General features: G+C 42.1%; 1 protein-coding gene and 1 long non-coding RNA gene across 2 annotated transcripts in view; one reads left to right on the forward strand and one right to left on the reverse strand.

The window, feature by feature from the left end:
* The window catches only part of LOC124776974, a 36,974-nt gene extending 23,562 nt beyond the window's left edge, over positions 1-13,412 (forward strand). The window contains exon 4 of the mRNA XM_047252216.1: positions 13,115-13,412. Within this exon, the coding sequence (XP_047108172.1) occupies positions 13,115-13,151 (37 nt within the window). The 3' untranslated portion in view covers positions 13,152-13,412. The remainder of the gene's footprint in view (positions 1-13,114) is intronic.
* Positions 13,071-23,124, reverse strand: LOC124776976. Its single transcript, XR_007015670.1, has 3 exons — positions 22,845-23,124; positions 15,977-16,298; positions 13,071-13,316 (listed from the first exon to the last, which is right to left on the reverse strand). It is a non-coding gene; the product is annotated as an uncharacterized LOC124776976 (long non-coding RNA).
* Positions 23,125-23,648: the final 524 nt, after the last annotated feature.

The raw sequence follows: 23,648 nt of genomic DNA on the forward strand, positions 1-23,648 counted from the left end.
GGTTGTAGTTTCACTTTGCTTTCAGCCATTTGCAGTAAGAGCACAGGAAGCAAAAATGGTTCAAATGGCTCTGAGCACTATGGGACTCAACTGCTGAGGTCATTAGTCCCCTAGAACTTAGAACTACTTAAACCTAACTAACCTAAGGACATAACACACATCCATACCCGAGGCAGGATTCGAACCTGCGACCGTAGCAGTCTCGCGGGTCCAGACTGTAGCGCCAGAACCGCTCGGCCACCAGCGGCCGGTGCAGGAAGCAATTTTGGTTGATGTTATAAAGCCAGATCAGTCTGTCATCCAGACTGTATACCCTGAAACTACTGAAAAGGCTGCTGCCTCTATTCACGAGCCACATATTTGCCTGGCCTCTGTGTGGTATGACTATCTCTGTCGATGAGGCATGCAAGGCGTCCCAGCAATGCAATGGTCTATGGTTCGCGGGGAAGGGGGGCGGGGGGGGGGGGGGGGGGTAGACTACATGGAAGAATTTGAGAGGATCATTAATGGCCTGTCTCATTCTACCACGGAAATATCGCCACAGGATTTGTTGACAGGAGAAGGGGTACCTATCATCATTAAATAGTTAACAAATTTTTCTAACAGAGAAGACATGTCAGTGAATTAAGAGTGAAAATTAGCATTAAATAGAACAAAGGAGGGAGCTATAAAAAGAAGTGATATTGAGGGGATTATGAAGATAAATTATGAGATTGGCTAGCTGGATAATTCGTTGAAGACATGGGTCATCCAAATTCAGCTCAGAAGTTCATATTTCCATGAGATATATCTTAAAGGATAATTACAACCGTACTGCTAAATGCAGGAAAGGTTGTCAGTGTAATAACAGGTGTAAGCGAAGGTATTGTTGATGTGTAAAAGTGTCATGAGTAACAACCTAAGGGGCCAGGTACTCTGTTCTGCCAGGTAACTGATGATCACCAAGTACTTGAGTTAATTGATGATACTGTTTTATTTGCTTTTTCTACTGCCAATTTTTTTTCTTTATACATTCAGAGCTACACCTGTCTTATTGATCATTCTTCACTATCAGCGATGAGAGAGTAAGAACTACGGAATCAATTTAACAGAAATAAACAAGGAAAGTCGAAATAGGTAATACGTGAGATATGTTTACCCGATTTCACATTATATGGATTTCTTGTCATTATCGATGTATGACAACAGTATACTGATATATTACAGTGTCCTGCAATGAGCAAATGGAATGGATACAACATTTTGAAACAGTCACTCTATCTAAACTAGATAGTGTTAAAAACACTAGGGAATGTATTTTTCGTTAACATATTTGATTTGCATTAGTAGCAAACACACTCGTTAGTTCACTAAAGCTGAGATATTTTATGTTTCAAACTGTACTGTGGAACAATTGTTTTTCGTATTAAACAGTTATACAGATTCTTCATTTGCGAACGACATGTTAAGAATCACACTTCATGAACGAACGAATTCTCTTCAATATAAGAAACAGGGAGATAAAGATATTTCATTCACGATCATTAAGAGTTTCAAGAAACATGTGAGACAGCATTACACAGTATTATACAGGTTCGCTGAAGCAGAAGAAGTGTGTTGCAGAACAAGTTAACTGCTCATGATGAAATAATGAAGCAATGAAGTAGCAGTAATTCACAGAAGCGGTTGCAGAATGTGTTGCAGCTAGTACACTGTCTCGTGGAAATAAAGTGAAGGTTGTGTTAATTATGAGGAATGTTATGCTGTTATTGTGATACTTTATTAAGCGACGTAAGTTTCGCCAATATTATTGTGTTAATGTTTATGGCCAAAGGATGATCCTGCCAATGATATTTATCATGTATTAGGAGATTTATTAGGCGACAGGTTAGATGGTCAAAGAGAGAATTTGTAATTATGGAGATTTTCTCCGATCACGTGTAAGTCGAGCGATTAAGTAATGGAGATCGTTGATGTATAGGGCGGTTTCCGCCAAAGGGTAGGGAAGTTTTAAGAAGCAGATAGACAGTTGGTATGTACGAGATACAGCATTGACACTATGGAGGCCCCATGTGAGACGCAATATATCAAAAAAAAATTTTTTTTGAGAGGGTTATTACAATGTATTCATTATGAAAACGTAAGACATTTTTGCATAATACAGCATATGGGCTACAGAATATTTATCTAACTTCATCAGACGTAATTAACTTTACATACGAACATATTTTATTGCAAACGAAACACAATAGCATAGCGATGATGGAGGTTTTGAAATAGTAATCTGCTTGTATACATTACACATACGATTTACAAACGCTGTTCCACACTTCTTTAAAGGAAGACATAACAACACAGTTTAGGTTTGGGAATAACTATAGATAAGAAATAATAATACAATAAAAGGTAGGTATTTTTTTCACCTGTATTTTTCTTTTTCTCTAATACAAGCACTTTGTCAAATCTATTTGACGTGTGTACAAATGGTTTCTCTCCAAAGCTACGAATCACATTTGCACATCTACATAGGCCAGAAGACAATCTGCTGCTTCTGTAAAAGCAATACTCATACAGACTATGACTGAGATTTTCTGTAAAACTGTATGGCATTCCGTCACAGATAAGATGTACTATGAAAGCACCCGTGGTCTAGGGACCGCCGGCACGGTAGCTCAGCGTGTTCGGTCAGAGTGTTAGCTGCCCTCTGTAATAAAAAAAACTGAGTTAATCAACAACAAACTTAAACGGATGTCTTACGACGTCCGCCCCGAGGAGATGCAACGAACATAAGCGAACAAAATGAGATTAAAAAAAAAAAAAAGGTAGCGTCTTTGATTCCTAATCAAAACGTCTTCGGTCTCGGGTTCGATCCCCGCCACTGCCTAAATTTTGATAAATAATCAGCATTGGCGGCCGAAGACTTCCGGCATAAGAAGTCAGCCTCATTCTGCCAACGGCCTAGTCAAAGAGGGCGGAGGAGCGGATAGAGGTTCAGGGCACTCTCTTGTCCTAGGGGTGGGAAATTGCCCTTAAAGGCGGAAGAATCAGCAATGATCAACGACATGAGGATGCAGAAGGCAATGCAAACCACTGCATTACAAGACACGAAACGTGTATCCACAGGACATGTGGCCTGCAATTGAAGAAGTGTCATGATGATCTCTCCATTGGCAAAAGATTCCGGAATAGTCCCCCATTCGGATCTCCGGGAGGGGACTGCCAAGGGGGAGGTTACCATGAAAAAAAGACTGAATAATCTACGAAAGGATAACGTTCTACGAGTCTGGGCGTGGAATGTCAGAAGCTTGAACGTGGTATGGAAACTAGAAAATCTGAAAAGGGAAATGCAAAGGCTAATTCTAGATATAGTAGGGGTCAGTGAAGTGGAAGGAAGACAAGGATTTCTGGTCAGATGAGTATCGGGTAATATCAACAGCAGGATTCGTTATGAATAGGAAGGTAGGGCAGAGGGTGTGTTACTGTGAACAGTTCAGTGACCGGGTTGTTCTAATCAGAATCGACAGCAGACCAACACCGACAACGATAGTTCAGGTATACATGCCGACGTCGCAAGCTGAAGATGAACAGGTAGAGAAAGTGTATGAGGATATTGAAAGGGTAATGCAGTATGTAATGGGGGACGAAAATCTAATAGTCATGGGCGACTGGAATGCAGTTGTAGGGGAAAGAGTAGAAGAAAATGTTACAGGAGAATATGGGCTTGGGACAAGGAATGAAAGAGGAGAAAGACTAATTGAGTTCTGTAACAAGTTTCAGCTATTAATAGCGAATACCCTGTTCAAGAATCACAAGTGGAGGAGGTATACTTGGAAAAGGCCGGGAGATATACGGGAAGATTTCAATTGGATTACATCATGGTCAGACAGAGATTCCGAAATCAGATACTGGATTGTAAGGCGTACCCAGGAGCAGATATAGACTCAGATCACAATATAGTAGTGATGAAGAGTAGGCTGAAGTTCAAGACATTAGCCAGGAAGAATCAATACGCAAAGAAGTGGGATACGGAAGTACTAAGGAATGACGAGATACGTTTGAAGTTCTCTAACGCTATAGATACAGCAATAAGGAACAGCGCAGTAGGCAGTACAGTTGAAGAGGAATGGACATCTCTAAAAAGGGCCATCACAAGTTTGGAAGGAAAACATAGGTACAAAGAAGGTAGCTGCGAAGAAACCATGGGTAACAGAAGAAATACTTCAGTTGATTGATGAAAGGAGGAAGTACAAACAAGTTCCGGGAAAATCAGAAATACAAGTCGCTGAGGAATGAAATAAATAGGAAGCGCAGAGAAGCTAAGACTAAATGGCTGCAGGAAAAATGTGAAGACATCGAAAAAGATATGATTGTCAGAAGGACAGACTCAGCCTACAGGAAAGTCAAAACAACCTTTGAAACGTCCCCTTAGAACAATTATACATGACTGTGCTTAAACTGACACACAATATATTTAGCGCAACGCAATCTGACTTTCAAAAATCCCTACAAAAGAATGGCCCTGACTAACATTAACCTATACGTTTCACAAATCACTTACCTCACAAATATCTTGGTTACTCGAACTACTGCAATACAGCTAGCGCCACTACTGCCAGCTAAATAAAAGATTCAAACTACGGAAGGCACTAACTACTGATAGGCATAGTTAGCAAATGAAAGATTTCTATAGAGAACAAACAATGTATTTACCTTAATAGTCATCAAAAGTCATAATATATATAGCAGTTCATGACATCCAGTCTTACAAATTTCAAAATTCCGCCATTTCTCTCCACACATCCACCACTGCTGGCGGCTCACCTCCAACTGCTCAACGCTACGCGCTGTTCACATCCAGCTGTCCAACACTACAATGGCAGACAACAATGCAAACTAGCAGCACAGCCAGTGATTTTCATACAGAGCGCTACGTAACGTTGCCAATAAGAAAACATAAACAGCCTACTTACACCTTTGGTGACATCAAAAGCAACGGTGGTAACATTAAGACTGCAACGGGAATACCACTGTTAAATGCAAAGGAGAGAGCAGATAGGTGGAAAGAATACATTGAAAGCCTCTATGAGCGTGAAGATTTGTCTGATGTGATAGAAGAAGAAACAGGAGTCGATTTAGAAGAGATAGGGGATCCAGTATTAGAATCGGGATTTAAAAGAGCTTTGGAGGACTTACGGTCAAATAAGGCAGAAGGGATAGATAACATTCCATCAGAATTTCTAAAATCATTGGGGGAAGTGGCAACAAAACGACTATTCACGTTGGTGTGTAGAATATATGAGTCTGGCGATATACCATCTGACTTTCGGAAAAGCATCATCCACACAATTCCGAAGACGGCAAGAGCTGACAAGTGCGAGTATTATCGCACAATCAGCTTAACAGCTCATGCATCGAACCTGCTTACAAGAATAATATACAGAAGAATGGGAAAGAAAATTGAGAATGCGCTAGGTGACGATCAGTTTGGCTTTAGGAAAAGTAAAGGGACGAGAGAGGCAATTCTGACGTTACGGCTAACAATGGAAGCAAGGCTAAAGAAAAATCAAGACACTTTCATAGGATTTGTCGACCTGGAAAAAGCGTTCGACAATCTAAAATGGTGCAAGCTGTTCGAGATTCTGAAAAACGTTGGGGTAAGCTATAGGGAGAGACGGGTCATATACAATATGTACAACAACCAAGAGGGAATAATAAGAGTGGACGATCAAGAACGAAGTGCTCGTATTAAGAAGGGTGTAAGACAAGTCTATAGCCTTTCGCCCCTACTCTTCAATCTGTACATCGGGGAATCAATGATGGAAATAAAAGAAAGGTTCAGGAGTGGAATTAAAATACAAGGTGAAAGGATATCAATAATACGATTCGCTGATGACATTGCTATCCTGAGTGAAAGTGAAGAAGAATTAAATGATCTGCTGAACGGAATGAACAGTCTAATGAGTACACAGTATGGTTTGAGAGTAAATCGGAGAAAGACGAAGGTTATGAGAAGTAGTAGAAATGAGAACAGCGAGAAACTTGACATCAGGATTGATGGTCACGAAGTCAATGAAGTTAAGGAATTCTGCTACCTAGGCAGTAAAATAACCAATGACGGACGCAGCAAGGAGGACATCAAAAGCAGACTCGCTATGGCAAAAAAGGCATTTCTGGGCAAGAGAAGCCTACTAATATCAAATACCGGCCTTAATTTGAGGAAGAAATTTCTGAGGATGTACGTCTGGAGTACAGCATTGTATGGTAGTGAAACATGGACTGTGGGAAAACCGGAACAGAAGAGAATCGAAGCATTTGAGGTGTGGTGCTATAGACGAATGTTGAAAATTAGGTGGACTGATAAGGTAAGGAATGAGGAGGTTCTACGCAGAATCGGAGAGGAAAGGAATATGTGGAAAACACTGATAAGGAGAAGGGACAGGATGATAGGACATCTGCTAAGACGTGAGGGAATGACTTCCATGGTACTAAAGGGAGCTGTAGAGGGCAAAAACTGTAGAGGAAGACAGAGATTGGAATACATCAAGCAAATAATTGAGGACGTAGGTTGCAAGTGCTACTCTGAGATGAAGAGGCTAGCACAGGAAAGGAATTCGTGGCGGGCCGCATCAAACCAGTCAGTAGACTGATGACCAAAAAAAAAAAAAAAAAATGAAAGCAACGCAACAGTTTTATGGAACATACTGAGAAGCAGCGAAAATAGGGTATATTGTGATTTACTTCAGGTTTTGACTGTGTAAATTACACTAGTAATCAGTGCTAAATTTTGATACTTTCATGTAAATATGTACCTGTCCTGCACGCTATCGATGGAGACGAGAGGAGGGAGAAACAATGTTCACTCCTATCGCAACTCGGGGAAGTCTGACGTCACCCACGCATGTCACGCTACTGAATGACGTCCAGACATCACTTGTTCTTCCTCGTCACAAGTCAACAAATCTTTAGTCTCCAGGTCTACATAAAGCTTTTTGTGTAGTTTAGTGTGTTACGATAAGGAACGTCAATGTGGCACCTAATAAGCATATTTAAATTTGTTAAGGGCAGTGCTTAATGAAAAAAGTCATGCGACGACAGTAAAGCTGCAAATAAATTAGTTAAGTGTAGTGCTATGAAAAGGAACATCAATGTAAATGAGTTTTATGTGTGATAGTGTATAGAATGGCAGTATGCTGAGGAGATGACTGAAAAGCGTCAAGTCATTTCGACTCGTCACTTTTCATTGATCTTGATATGTAGATTCGATTTAATGTAATTAAACTTACACAGATCGTGCAAACACATGTTTCATGTTAGATAAAGCTGTAACAGTGATTGTTAGAGGTCATTTAATTTAATTTTTTTTACTGTGCTACAATTAACTTAATGCATGGAATTATAATTATTTCTTTGAGAGAACTTCCAAGCTTTGGCGTGCTGCAGTTCGCGGGACAGGACGTTCAGAGTGAAATACAAACGAAACGAAATCTCTGAGATAAGGTGTTCTGAGAACTGGCAAGTGGGTGGGGCCGTACGAATTGTCTACATGAAAGCGGAGGTCGGACTCGGGCTCTGCGGCGCAGAGTCAGTGACTCGGGAACAGTATCAACCAAGACAGCAAATAAAATAGAAAGGCGAGGTCCAGCAGCGGAACAGCGGTTTTTACGGCCTGTGCCCTATTAAACGAAGGGCCTGAAAGCTTTAGTTCTGCTGCAGGAAAATCAGCGAAACAGGGGTGGCAGTAGGGGCCCGTGATAAAGAAACATTCTGCGAAATAGACATCTCTTGGTCCTCCTACAATGCTCTGGAAAATGACTAAAACATTGTATCTTGCACGTTGCTAGCCGGCTGTTGTCAGCGAATAAAGTTACTTTTTGCTCTTATTTCTTTTCCCACGACTAGAGGAAATCATGTTAACATCTAAAAAGATCATTGATTGGTGGCTGTAGTGTGCTGTCAATATAACAAAGCGTCGGAGTTGATTTTTCGATAATGGAGAAGCGGACACAGAGCTAGTTGGACTTGACGTTTAGCCGATTCCTGGTGGGAGATCATTAACAACAAAATAATTATACCACTGTCGGAGAAAATGAAACTTTTTAAGGATTGGTAGCCGAAATTTTATTGGCTCAAAGTACAGACAATTTTCATTTTAATTTCCAAAACGACACTTCACTCTTGCGTTTCGGACGTTGAACAATAGAGGACTTGTGTGCCGGTTGTGGAATGAGAAGGGACGGCACATTTCGAAGGCAACACACCTCTGCAGAGAATACTGACAGAGTCTAGTGCTCGAGCTGACAGCAGAGCACTTTTAGGTGCGCATTTGATGGCAGTCAGCCACGCCAGCGGTAGTCTGCATACGTGGCATCAACGAATACGATGAGAGTAACTTCGACACCAGCATTTTAGGACGAACGGAACTTAGAGGTACATCATCATCCATGTTCAACAATATTGTGATAGTTTCCTGGACAACTTCACTTTGTCTTTTGAACCACACAGTCACTGTTGTTCATGTGTAGACAGGTTGTGGTAAATTCATCAAGCAAGGGCGATGGTGTTCAGCAATTTCCAATTTCCCACCAGTTAACTTTCCAAACATTATTTTAATTACTTCAATTTTATCTTAATTAACTTTTTTAACTGTGCATCAGGTAATTTTAAATCATGGCTTTTCTGTGCATTTAAACTTTCGTAATAAATTCAGAGTTGCACAAATCATGCTTTTGATTGAAGTAGTTAGAAAGCCCTCTGTCATACTCTATGTTTTTGACGAAAAGGGTTGTGAATACCCCAACTTACGTTTCTGTGCTAGGGCCGAAAACTTCTAAAGAGTTAATTCAGTCCGTTGGGCGCATTTAATCCAGCACTGATTCTTAAAGGGTTGAATACGTCTCACAGTTAATTCCAACACAGATTGTTTTTCACAACATCAGGGTTTCGTATATTTTGAGTAAATATGTATGTGTTAGTAGTCTCCACCATGATTTCATGACTGCTCTGGTACTCTTCCAGCATCTACATCTACATAGATAGTCTGCAAATCACATTTAAGTGCCTTGCAGTGGGTTCATCGAACCACATTCACAATTCTCTATTATATCAATCTCGTATAGTGCGCGGAAAGAACGAACACCTATAACTTCCCGTACGAGCTCTGATTTCCCTTATCGTGGTGATCGTTTCTCCCTATGTAGGTCGGTGTCAACAATAGATTTTCGCATTCGGAGGAAAAAGTTGGTGATTGGAATTTCGTGAGAAGATTCCGTCTCAACGAAAAACGCCTCTCTTTTAATGATGTCCATCCCAAATCCTGTATAATTTCTGTGACACTCTCTCCTATATTTTGCGATATACTCCGTCAGTTCTATCTGGTAAGGATCCCATACCAAGAAGCAGTATTCTAAAAGAGGACGCACAAGCGTAGTGTAGGCAGTCTCCTTAGTAGGTCTGTTACATTTTCTAAGTGTCCTGCCAATAAAACGCAGTCTTTGGTTAGCCTTCACCACAACATTTTCTGTGTGTTCCTTCCAATTTAAGTTGTTCGTTATTGTAATACCTAGGTATTTAGTTGAATTTACGGCTTTTAGATTAGACTGATTTATCGTGTAACCGAAGTTTAACGAGTTCCTTTTAGCACTCATGTGGATGACCTCAGACTTTTCGTTATTCAGGCTCAACTGCCACTTTTCGCACCATTCAAATATTTTTTCTAAATCGTTTTGCAGTTTGTTTTGATCTTCTGATGACTTTATTAGTCGATAAACGACTGCGTCATCTGCAAACAACCGAAGACGGCTGCTCAGATTGTCTCCCAAATGGTTTATATAGATACGGAACAGCAAAGGGCCTATAACACTACCTTTGCGAACGCCAGAAATCACTTCTGTTTTACTCGATGACTTTCCGTCAATTACTACCCACTGTGACCTCTCTGACGGGAAATCACAAATCCAGTCACGTAACTGAGACGATATTCCATAAGCACGCAATTTCACTACGAGCCGCTTGTGTGGTACAGTGTCAAAGGCCTTCCGGAAATCCAGAAATAAGGAATCGATCTGAAATCCCTTGTCAATAGCACTCAACACTTCATGTGAATAAAGAGCTAGTTGTGTTTCACAGGAACGATGCTTTCTAAGCCCATGTTGACTGTGTGTCAATAGACAGTTTTCTTCGAGGTAATTCATAATGTTCGAACACAATATATGTTCTAAAATCCTGCTACATATCGACGTTAACGATATGGGCCTGTAATTTAGTGGATTACTCATACTACGTTTCTTGAATATTGGTGTGACCTGTGCAACTTTCCAGTCTTTGGGTACGGGTCTTTCGTCGAGGTAAGTGTGTTAAGTATGGAGCTAATGCATCAGCATACTCCGAAAGGAACCTAATTGGTATACAGTCGGGACCAGAAGACTTGCTTTTATTAAGTGATTTAAGTTGCTTTACTACTCCGAGGATATTTACTTCTACGTTACTCATGTTGGCAGCTGTTCTTGATCCGAATTCTGGAGTATTTACTTCGTCTTCTTTTGTGAAGGCATTTCGGAAGACTGTGTTTAGTAACTCTGCTTTGGCAGTACTGTTTAGATAGTATCTCCATTGCTATCGCGCAGAGAAGGCATTGATTGTTTGTTACCGCTAACATACTTCACATACGACCAGAATCTCTTTGGATTATCTGCCAGGTTTCGAGACAACGTTTCGTTGTGGAAATTGTTACAGCTATCTCGCATTGAAGTCCGCACTAATTTTCGAGCTTCTGTAAAAGATCGCCAATCTTGGGGATTTTGCGTCGGTTTCAATTTGGTATGTTTATTTTGTTGTTTCTGCAGCAGTGTTCTAACCCGTTTTGTGTAACAAGGAGGATCAGCTCCGTCGTTTGTTAATTTATTTGGTATAAATCTCTCAATTGATGCCGGTACTATTTCTCTGAATATAAGCCACGTCTGATCCACACTTATATTATTAATTTGGAATGAGTGGAGATTGTCTCTCAGGAAGGCGTCAAGTGAAGTTTTATCTGCTTTTTTTGAATAGGTATATTTTTCGCTTATTTTTTGAGAATTTGGGGATTACAATATTCAATCTGCTACGACAACCCTGTGTTCACTAATCCCTGAATCGGTTTTGATGCTCGTTTTAACTCAGGATTATTAGTTGCTAAGAGGTCAAGTGTGTTTTCACAACCGTCTACTATTCACGTGGGCTCATGATCTAACTGCTAGAAATAATCTTCAGAGAATGCGTTTAGCACAATTTCGGATGATATTTTATGCATACCTCCGGAATTAAACAGGTATTTCCGCCAACATACCGAGGGTAAATTAAAGTCACCACCAACTATTATCGTATGAGTCGGGTACGTGTTTGGAATGAAACTCAAGTTTTCTTTGAACCTTTCAGCACCTGTATCATCTGAATTGGGAGGTCGGTAAAAGGATGCAATTATTATTTTATTCCGGTTGCCAACAATGAACTCTGCCCGTACTAACTCACAGGAAGTAGCTACTTCAATTCCGCGACAAGTTAAGCTACTTCTGACAGCAACAAACACGCCACCGCCAACCGTCTTTAGCCTATCATTTCGGAACGCTGTTAGGATCTTCGCAAGAATTTCGGCTGAGCTTATATCCGGCTTTAGCCAGCTTTCAGTGCCTATAACGATTTGAGCATCAGTGCTTTCTATCAGTGCTTTCCCAACACAGCTATGACAATTTACAACTGTTATACCAATTGTTCCTGTATCTATGTTCTTCCTGTGTTCAGCCTGTTCCCTTTGTGACTGAAGCACTTCTTGTGTTTTCCCGAGACCCTGTAACCTAAAAAACCGCCCAGTCCACGCAAACAGCCCCTGCTATCCGTGTAGCCACCTCCTGCGTATAGTGGACACCTGACCTGTTCAGCGGAACCCGAAACCCAACCACCCTTTGGCGCAAGTCGAGGAATCTGCAACCTACCCGGTCGCAGAACCGTCTGAGCCTCTGATTCAGACCTTCCACTCTGTACCAGAGGTCCGCAATCGGTCCTGTCGACTATGCTGCAAATGGTCTTCTCTGCTTTCATCTTGCAAGCAAGACTGGCAGCCTTTACCACTTCTGTTAACCGCTCGAAACCAGAGAGAATCTGTTCAGATCCAAAGTGACATACATCTTTGGTACCGAAGTGTGCAACCACCTGCAGTTGGCTGCACCCTGTGCTCTTCGTGGCATCCGGGATCATATTTCTCTAGACGAACAGTTAAAATAATACTTATAGGATTTTTATAGTGCATGTGAACTGACCAATGAAGCACTCCACTCTCAGAAGTTTTTATTTTAAAATAACGATTTATTAATGTATTATTGCATATGAACTGGCTGATGAAGCACTGCAGCCCTGAAATTTTTCTTTTTAAATAGTAACTCATTGGTATCACAGAGATAAAAACTTCATGACGATTAGTTGTGTAGATTTAAAAAGGGTTAAACTTAACGGCAGCCACGATAAAATGTTCACTGAATGAATTGCTTCAGTTTTGAATACATCTTAAAACAGAAAAAATGTTGGTTTAAAGAAACCTTGTCTTCAGCTACAACACATTTACAATTGGTTAGTCAACTATTATTAGTAATTTTTCCTGCTTCTTGGTATATTAATTAACCGTTTGATTAATGTTTCCAAGAATTTTTATCTTTCCTTGTATACCGCTTAACTAACTTCATTAACATTTTCTAAGTGTTGCACATTTTTACAGATTAATTTTGTGGATCAGTAAGGGACTGTATCTTACAGTGACGTCACTGATAGCGAGACGCCCTTGCCTTTTCACTATCGGTTTATTTCTGGTCTTAACAACCTTATTTTCAAAGCTGTTAATTGTCAACGAGAACATTTCAATTTTGGAAATCTCGCAAGGCGGGGAACGTGCAGCATTTATTGTTCTGGGAGCCGTAGCTTCCCTCCTAAACCTCACCTAGTAACTGAAAAAGATAATGTCAACTGTCATGTGATGTAAGAGGTTGAGCAAAATGTAGACACACTTTCATTTACAACCATTTCTTTAAGATAAGTATCTTTGATTTTATTCACATTTATTCCAATGTTGTCACACAATGTTTACACTTTTTCATTAACTTATGTACTACAGACGAAGCACTACGTGCACCTTCACGCGGCAACAATAGAACCGAGTAAACTGTTTCGGACTAACTACAGCAGTCGTGGACTGGGTGGAGTCGGATGAGCACACGGTCAGCAGCTGCTGCATGAGCCGGTGTAGACAAGGCCGCACGTACGAGTATAACATCTTATTTCCATGCCGATTATGTCAATGCTGATGTACTGCGACTCTGTGAACAATGCATAGTAGAATGTGTAAATACGTAGTTATTTTATCAAGTGATTTATGTGAAGCTTTCTGTTAACTGTGAACTGTATTACGTGTTACATTGGTGCTAGAATTTCATTATATCGACTGTAAATGGTTTACAGCTTTGTCCGATTCTTTCTTCCGTTTCATTAAAGCCGTTGGCATTCCTAAACTAAATTTGACTCCTCAATTAGTAATGTTGAGAGTGTTAGTCCACTTGTTATCTTTTTTTCATCCGACCACCAAGAGATCCAAATATTACTACCTACATGCTGTTTCTGCAGAAGGACATCAGTAGAAGATACCAGTTTGGTGGACCATCAGAACGTTTTTTGCCTTGATGTGGCAGAGCACAGCGATGGCGTACCGCATTCTCTGCATTCGAGTACAAATGTGAAGAGGCGCATGTAATCTGCAGCAATACAGAGGAGGAATACAGAACATGCTAGGACACAACTTTTAGCGGACGTTGGCTCTTGTTTCCATCCTGTTGCATAGGTCAGCATAGGTTATAGGTTGTCAGACAGTTACTGTCCACCACACAGTACACCCCCTGTCGTGCTGTTCCGGCGTAACAGACAGGACTGGGTTGATACTGGAACCTGTTGACAGTGTGGTGTCTACAAGACGATCAGCTATGCAACTGTGGGGAAAACGAGTTGATTGCAAATGAAGCGAACAGAAGTCTGATGGTACTATATTGCTTCCCAACAGTAACGATGCACTAGATGGAGAAAATAAGTAATTAAGAAAATAAGTAATTAATGTAGAACAAAACTATTTCCTTTTCTTTCCTTGCAATAATGTATTTCATGCGTACTGATATACACACTTTTGCGATGTGGAAAGTAAGCGATAAAACTTGTTGATGGGTTCCGTCTGCGGGACTGGGACAAGAGTGAGGAAGCATCTGGATTTCGCAGAGCTACCTAGGCCTCTCACGACTCATCCTCACAACCTCAGTTACGACACTGCCACTCTTATACTCTCCAACGTTAATAGAGATTCTCCTACATATCCTGTTGGAATATCACACCTAGAGAAACAGATTTTGCTGAGAAATTGATTAGTTAAGTATTGATTCAAGAATGATTACTTTGTACTGCAGTGGGGTGTGCGATTATAAATCTTCCTCATCAGTTAAAGCTAAATGCAACTGCACACATTTGCAGATGAAATACATTATAATGTAATCTTGCCGTGCCACAGATATGAGAGAAATTCAAAAGCATGTAGATTTATCAAAACACTGAGACATTAATTTTCGGGATTTGTTTAAAAATGCGAATCTGAAATTTAATATTGTTGCTTTTCATTATTAAAAACATTTATTTTTAATTTCTAACTTCTAAAGTTGTTTCTGCTCCTCCTACAGGTTTGTAAATTATGTATTGTCCTTAACGTAACTTCTTTAATTTAAGAATTTTTTTCTAGATTAATTTGTAATGCATATTTCGAGCACCTCAGTGCATGGGTAGATTATTTCTCGTGGCTACAACAATAAACTACAAAAAGAGGAAAAGCTACAAGCTTTCTGTCTTCCTAGAGGGGGGACGTTCCTTCAGTGAAGAGTAGAAGGGCACCAGCTGCTCGCAGAACCAGCATGCAAAATGAATATTACAACAAAAGTGCGAAGAAGAAATTACAAAATAAATAATATGATAAAGGTGAGCCAGCGTTGCACCTTCTTACATCAGCCCATGTTGTGTCCTACTTCTTGGACACTGAGGTGGCTGGGATCAATACAGTTAATTAGAACACTCTAAATAAGTAACACATTATTAATTGCAACAAAACTTATCTTTGGTTGCCAGACTCTGCTTTAGCTACTAAACTGCGCCGGCCGCTGTAGCCGAGCGGTTCTAGGCGCTTCAGTCCGGAACCGCGCTGTTGTTACGGTCGCAGGTTCGAATCCTGCCTCGGGCATGGATGTGTGTGATGTCCTTAGGTTAGTTAGGTTTAAGTAGGTCTAAGTCTAGGGGACTGATGACCTCAGATATTAAGTCCCATAGTGCTTAGAGCCATTTTACTAAACTGCACACATGGACTTGCAGTTCAGAACACACTAAATGAGCCATAATTACAGAGTGGCGAATTAATGCAAGTTCAGAATGGCTGTACCGTGACTTCACTATACTCACTACAAAACACAAGCTCGTAGACACTTGTCGACACAGTTCTCATAGTATTGGCGCCTAGGTACAGTTGACAGTTCACAGGAGACGGAAGTCTCTTCACACCTCGAACGATGGCACCCGCTGTGTCATGGTGAGTAGGCTACACAACGACGTCATTCAACAGGAAAGTGCTGGAAGTGGACAGGCTACGACCTCGATCAGTACCTCCCTCCTGGCCACTGGCGACGCTGTTACAGGGCAGAGACGCGGCAGTGGCGTCTCGGAACTACGGGAGCATCTCACTGGCACATTGTGATATCTCTTAGCTGTGCAGTATCTCTATGGTGGTCGATGCTTCTTGCGCCGCTCTCGATACTCTATGACACAGCATTCCTCCCCCCGAACATCTGCCACAGTGTCGAGTGTGATGATGGGACACGACGGCGAGGGAGAGGGCGGAGCGCTAATGGAATTGTGGAAGTAGCTGCTGAAACTTCAGTCAGCAGTGAGAACCTGCCCTTACCCTAGTAACTACCCTGCACATGGCTGGAAATGCCAAGTGGGAAACCAACCACAGGGTATGCATCAGTGGCCGTAGGCGCAGAGGAAGACGATGCGACAGGTGGACCACTGGAGATGACGTTTGGGCCCTCCGGGGTGTGCGGCTAGGCGACCAGGCGCGACCCTGTTGCTGGCTGCATCCTGGGCTGCCAGCTGCCAGCATGACTGCGACGCTGGCGGCGACGCCAGGTTGACGTCCATGGCCGTCTCCCACTGTAAAGATGACCGTGCTGCTGGAGGCAACTTTGGCAATGGCTGTTGCACGCCCTAGCTGAGCACTGGATCTGTGAACAAAAGGGGAGCAGTAGAATCTCAACAGTGGATTAGTCGAAGCTTGTTCTGATGCCACCTGGGCAACCCCATCAGACCATAAATGATGTAGGTGGAACAGGACAACACCTTAAACACCACATACCGTTCCCATATGCGACCCCTGCCAAACACACGAAAGAACACTGGTTGCTGAGGCCAAAACTGTGACTCAGAAGGAGGGACATAAGTTCCCTGCAGCGGATGTAGCAAATGGAACTTAGTCCTAAGGCATCGACCATGCGGGAACTCCACTGTCTCTATCTTTGGATAGAGAGCAATATTATAGGAGGAGAAGGCATACCCGCCTTACAGTATATAAAGCAATAGACAATATTCCTATTAATACCAACAACTATGTAGGTGCACAAGTCATCCTGCACGGTCCATCAGTGTTCTGTGGTGGAGTTCTTAACTTTACGCTTAGCAACAATGTTGCCAATCAGCACGGTAATGGCTGGATCACCGTTGCTCTAGTACGTGGACCTAAAGTCGATAAAGTTGCAGGGCTAGAAAGTTTTAACAGCCGTGACATCGTAGCTTATCGGACATTTCAGATCGCCGAAGTCTACAATAGAGATATGGGTAAATAGTATTGCCTGTCTTTGATGCCTTTGATTCTCAGGACCAGGAATCATCGTAAAATAAATGAATCCGAATCTGTCTCAGTGTGGGTGAAAGGTGTTGAGAACTGTAAAAAAATTAAACTCATGGGTGATCTCACTCATTATTATAGAACCTAAATGAATTATGTACTTTCCTTTACCCGTACAATTTCAAAGCCTGATCCCATGTATGCGTGGCTTGCAATTTGTCCATCTGTGATTTGAAGGACCTCGTGAAGCTTTCGGCTTCCTCATTTGACTGTAGATGAAAGGGCATTGTAAAGACACACTGAATATCGTTGTCTGCACAAAACTTTTCAAATTCCCGAGACGTGGCCTGTAACCCACCTCAGGTAAGCCTCTAATGCAGAAGATCGATGTAAGAGCTGATAGTGGGCTGAGTGATATGGTAGACTCCATTGGAACGATGAATGGAAACTTGTTTTACCCATCGACAACCAGTAGCCAGTGCATGTTGCTGTGTGGCCCAGCAAAATCGATGTGAAGGCATTGCCAAGGTCCGTCAGGAAGTCACCATTCAAAGTACCACTGTGAGGTAGCAGCTTGATACTCTGCACACATTGCACACTGTGAAGTCATGGTCTCTATTTGTGTATCCATTCCCGACCTTATACAATGTCGTCTTGCGGGCAATACGCCAATGTCCTTGGTGAAACATCTGAAGAACTTCCTCCTGGAGGGACTGAGGGACTATGACTCTTGTGTCGCCACTTTCCGTGTGCAGGAGGAGAACGCCCATTTGTACAGAGATGTCACGTTGATGAACAAAGCAGTAACCAACCACCAGGCGGCATGTTTCCTTCAGATTCCTCAGCCTCCCATGAGAAACAAACTCTAGCACCTTCTGCAACGCTGGTTCCAATGTCATCTTCTGCACCACATGGCGTAAGGTGACCGGAAAATCTTCCAGTAACCGGATTTCTTCTTAATCAGTGTGATGATAGGAACAATCGGAGGAATGAAACACTGCAGTGGAGTCAACAGGGAACGTCAACAGGAGGTTGTCATTGAAAATTCTGGTAGTGGGCCGATACGATAACTCATACTGGTAACAGGACGAGAGATGGGCCCACCATTGTACCTTCAGCGCTGTACTTGCTGTGACTGGCTGGAAGAACCTGAGTAGAGCAATCATGGGACTGTGGTCTATAATTAGAGAAAAGTGGCGCCCATACAGGTATTTATGGAAGTGCATGACCCTATAAGTGATAGCCAGCACTCCTTTTCAAGTTGGCTGTATTTGCACTCGGCCTTGGTCAATGTCTTTGATGCAAACACAGTTGGCCTGTCATTGCAGCCTATTCATTGTAACAACACTGCGCCAGTCCCACATGATGAGGAGCCTAGTGCAGAATGAAGTGCGTCTTTCAGCCACTGGAAAGAAGTTTGATATTTGCACGATCATATGAGCAGAATGCCCTCACAGAGCAACCAATTGGAGGCGCCACGATCTGGGTGGCATTTGGGATAAAACGGATGTAATAGGTTAGTTTCCCCATTACAGCTTGCAATACCGATACAATGGTTGATGCGGGGAAGTCGCGAATGGTCATTAAGTGTGACTCTGATGGCTACTCAGTTTTAGTAAGAAGGAAGGAACACTTAGAATAGCTGCATGTCAGTCCTACTTTGGACAACACTTTAAACAATGCCTCTAAATAAGTGTTCAGTGACCATATGACCAGACCGAGCGAGGTGGCGCAGTGGTTAGCACACTGGATTCGCATTCGGGAGGACGACGGTTCAATCCCGTCTCCGGCCATCCTGATTTAGGTTTTCCGTGATTTCCCTAAATCGCTTCAGGCAAATGCCGGGATGGTTCCTTTGAAAGGGCACGGCCGATTTCCTTCCCCGTCCTTCCCTCACCCGAGCGTGCGCTCCGTTTCTAATGACCTCGTTGTCGACGGGACGTTAAACACTAATCTCCTCCACCATATGACCAGAGAAAACAATATCAACTAAATAGTTAGAACAAGAAGATACTTGCAACAACAGCTGCTCAAGGTATCTTTGGAAAATATGTAGGGCAGAAGCGGTAGCAAATGGTAACTCCTAAAACTGGAATAATCCCTTCTGTGTGTTGATGTCAAATCTTCTTTGGCTCTTCATCTAAAGGCAGTTGCAAGTAGGCCTCGTAGAGTTCAATTTTTGAAAAGGAATGACCCTGAAAATTTTTCCAACAAATCCTCAGGATGGGGCGATGGAAAAGAATCAACAAAACTTTATGGGTTGACAGTTTAAAATCTCAACCCAACCATCAGTTTAGTAAGGACCCCAAAGGGTAACACACATTGGCTGGCCGACACTAGTTTGATGATGTCACTGTCCTGCAACCACAGCAACTCTGCAGCAAGTCAGTAACGTGTAAAAGACAGGACGAGCACGAGAAACCTTGGTCTGTGCATTGTCTTTCAGTGACACATAGGCATCAAACCCTTCAGCCTTGCCTGAACAACCATCGAACAGAGAACTGTACTTGTCACATAATGCGTTAGTATTGGCCAGAAACCCAGATGATGTAATTTATAATATCGTCCTCTGATTTGACAATCTGAAAAGCTCAAAGCTACCCATGCCAAAAATATTATTAAGTTCACAACAGCACAACACATGAAATAACACTTTTTTAGTAATATCACGAACGTGGCTGATAAACTGCTCATTCCAAACGCTGGAGTAGGTTGTCCATTTTACTCTGAGAATTATGTGGTTGCTGAAACTGTCAGCTATGTAGCCATTCATACATAGCGCAGTTGAGCAGTGTAACAGTAGCGTCAGGATGTAACTGAAAATTAACACATTTGTTGAACACGTGCAACTGAACGTACAACTTACTGGATTGCTGACTGATAAATTCAGAGTTTTTGTTCTACCAATCTGACGAAACAACAACACCGTTGGTGGAGCATTGCACAGCAGACACAACATACATCTCATTAGAATCACTGTCTGACATGGAATGTGAAAGCTGCCTAACATTATCCATACTTAAACATATGAACTGCATGTGGCCTTGTTTGACACGTGTGAAACACTTGGTTTTGCAGCATGGGCACTGTGCTCAGTCGTTTTGATTGAAAGCAATGCAGGAAGGACTTCTGCCATGATCGTTCGGGTCGCGCCACAGCCTAACGGTGGGACTGGTTTAGAGAATACCCAGACCTCAGGCAACGTCTGACCTGAGTGGGGGAGGGAGAGAGGGAAGGGAGGTGATTGGCCCCTGAACTGTATACTCTTGACGACAGATATTTCAGGTGCTTGGAAATGATGCTCAGTTACTTCGACAGTGTCCTGTGACTCAATAGCTGACAGTACTGTACTGAGGTCATGGTTTGGATGGTTTAGTGCGGCAGTATGAATACGGGAATCACATACGTTCTGCATATGTGCATCTCTTATCATAATGTCACTGTAACTTAACCCACATGAACATTGAAAGGCCATGAAGTTCTGTTACTCACTGTTTGTAGGATTGTTCTGGCTGCTGTTTTAATCTGAGAAACTTATAACAAGCAACCACTTAATGCATTTGTGATTTAAGATGATTTGACAGTTTTTCATCATGAATTTGACGATCTGGAAACTGTTTTACTACCAGCTGAAATACATCTGAGTCTACGTCAGAGAGAAACTGGTAATTACGCTTTTATTATTATTATTATTATTTCGTTTGGCATCAAGGATACATTACTTGAATTGAACAGCAATGATGTTACTGGTAACACAATATGCATATACTACAAATAAAATAGATTACATTCATTTATGGTAATAAAAGTCTTAGATTAGATCGATAAATCAATAATACACATGTGGATAAAAACACTAGGATGAGTTACATGTAAAAGAGAAAATTTGGTTTTTATAAACAGTAATATTGACAAACAGAGCTTCAAGTTGTAATAAAAACTATAGGTTAATATCTAAAGTATCCAGCCAGGAGATTGCTTCCTCAGAGACCTCATTTATGCTGATCAGAGTTCCAGTATATTTCCGTAGGGGACACTCTGTGACTATGTGGTGTATTGTTTGTCGTTTGTGTCCGCAGTCACACTTGGCACTTTCAGCGATTCCCCACTTATGCTTCAAGTCCTGTCATCTTCCGTGCTTGGTGCGTATGCGATTTAGGGTGGTTCACGACCTCCTAGGTAAGTGGAATCCAGGAGGGACTCGTGTAGGATCAGCAATGAGACCTGCAGAATCGGGATTGGCTGCAAACCATTCTTCCCGCCATGCTGTTTCTAGTTGGAATCCTTCAGAAGTAAGCCTTTTTCCAACTCTCCAGGAGGGTTTCCTGGACTTAAGACGTTGCCTTTGAGTAGCATCACAGTCCTGATGTAGCGGTAACTCGGGATTCTTGGAGCATTTCTCCCATTCCCTTTTCAACGCTGCTTGACGTCGTAACTTTGGTGGTGCAATATTAGACAGAACAGGTAGCCATTCTGTGGGTGTGGATTTTATTGTCCCGGATACGCTTCTCATGGCTACATTCAGCTGCGTGTCTACCATAGCTGTATCAGCACTGTTCAGCCATACTGGGCAACAATATTCCCCAACAGAGTATACAAGTGAGAGGGCAGTTGTTTTGAGTACTGATGCCTTAGCTCCCCAGCTTGTTCCGGAGAGTTTGTGTAATATATTGTTTCTGGTTCTCATTTTTAAAGCTGTTTCAGTTAGGTGTTTTCTATATGTTAGCGAACGATCCAAGGTCACGCCGAGATATTTTGGGAATGGGTATTATATAAGAGCAACTGATTTCTAAAGGAAATTTGCGGTTTATAGCAAGCGTGCCTATTACTCAGATGGAAGGTGGAGGATTCAGTTTTATTTCTGTTTACTTTGAGTCGCCATCCATTAAAAAATTCATCTAGAATTCGCAGATACTGAGTGAGAGTCATTTCTGAAGTTGTAAAATCGTTAGCCTGCGTCACCAAGGCTATGTCATCAGAGTAGATAAATGTTCTTGCTTTCGTTTCTGGCAAATCAGCGACATATAAATTGAAAATTAGGGGGGCCAATACTGATCCTTGTGGTAGTCCGTCATTTAAATTGTATACCTTGGTTACTTGACCTTTTAGGTGAACTTGGAATTTCCTGTTGGACAGCATGTTATTGAGTAGTTGTGCAATTCTTTTACATGGAATTATTCTTAAGAACTTAAGAAGCATGCCTTTCCGGCACACTGTATCATATGCTGATGTTAGGTCGATAAACACAGCCATTGTTTTCTTCAGGTCTTCGAAGCCCTTCTCTGTGTATGTTGCCAACGCTAGCACTTGATCGCTACAACTGCGGTCTCGTCTGAAGCCAGCCTGTTCTACAGGAATGTGTTTCAGGATAGTTGGTGCAATTCTATTATAGAGTACTCTCTCCAGCAGTTTATAGCAGACACTTAGAAGTTACCTAATACACCATAGGACTCGAAATGTATCGACAACGGCTCAACGTAATCAGCCCAGTCTTTGCTCTTCCCCAGAAACTCTCTGAAATTAGGCGCCTGAACGATTTGTTGAGTTGTTTCCCATTGAAAAGGTTGGGTGGCGATCGTTTTGCTGCCACAGTTCTTTGCAGTGGTTGTAATTACTGTACAGTCATTCGTCCTTGCAACTGTATAGCTTGAATTAAAGGCACATCTGGAAGAGACATTATGAACACTCGATATAACAACACACACGGAAACAGAAAAACAGCAATGCTACAAGAGAGAGAAAAATAGCGCTGCTGCAAGAGAGAGTTAATTACACAATATATCACTGTGAGTGAACTGTGAGCTACACCCTCGGCATCATTTTAGTTGTTTTGTGCGACTTCTTGGACACTGGGATGGCTAGTATTAATACAGCTAAACAGAACACTCTGCATAAGTAATACTTCATTAATTACAACAAAACTTACCTTTGCTCGCCTGATTCAGCTTTAGCTACGAAACTGCACGTGTTGGCTTGCGGTTCAGAACATACTAAATGAGCCACAGTTACTGAGTGGCGAACTGATGCAAGTTGAGAATGGCCGTACTGTGGCGTCACTACACTCACTAGAAAACACAAGCTCGTATACACTTGTCGACACAGTTCTCATAGTGCTGGCGCAGAGGCACAGTTCACAGTTCGCAGGAAACGGAAGTCTCTTCACTCCCCGACCGATGACAGGCGCTGTGTCACGGCGAGTAGGCTGCGCTGTGACATGCCGGAAGTGGTCAGGATCCGACCTTGACCAGAACTGCCCTCCTGGCCTCTGGCGACGCTATTTCAGAACAGAGGTGCAACGGTGGCGCCTAGCAACTGCGGGAGGCACGTCTTCCCCCTCGCCTCGTGGCACCGCTTTGCTGTGCACTGTCCGTGCGGCGGTCCATACTTCTTGCGCCGATCTCGATACTCGACCACCTCACAGTCCATAATCAAATGTTTCAGAAGGGAAGACGGAAGTACGCCATAAGGTCGCTAAAGGAATAAATTACTATAGGAATTGTCTATATGGACAGAACTAAATTAATGAAATGTTGTTAACAGGTCGTAACCATAGAGGCCTAATTGCTTCACACAAGTTTTCAAAGGGTAACAGTCGAAATCAATACTGTGGGGATTGCTGAAAAGAATGATATGATTGGACTTTTTCTCATTTGACTTCTTTTTTAATGTGTAGCACAAAAAAGTTCATCTTTCTCTTAATTAGGTGTATGGCTCTTATTATACACGTCGT

Source organism: Schistocerca piceifrons, chromosome 2 (assembly GCF_021461385.2).
Source record: "Schistocerca piceifrons isolate TAMUIC-IGC-003096 chromosome 2, iqSchPice1.1, whole genome shotgun sequence".
NCBI lineage: Eukaryota > Metazoa > Arthropoda > Insecta > Orthoptera > Acrididae > Schistocerca > Schistocerca piceifrons.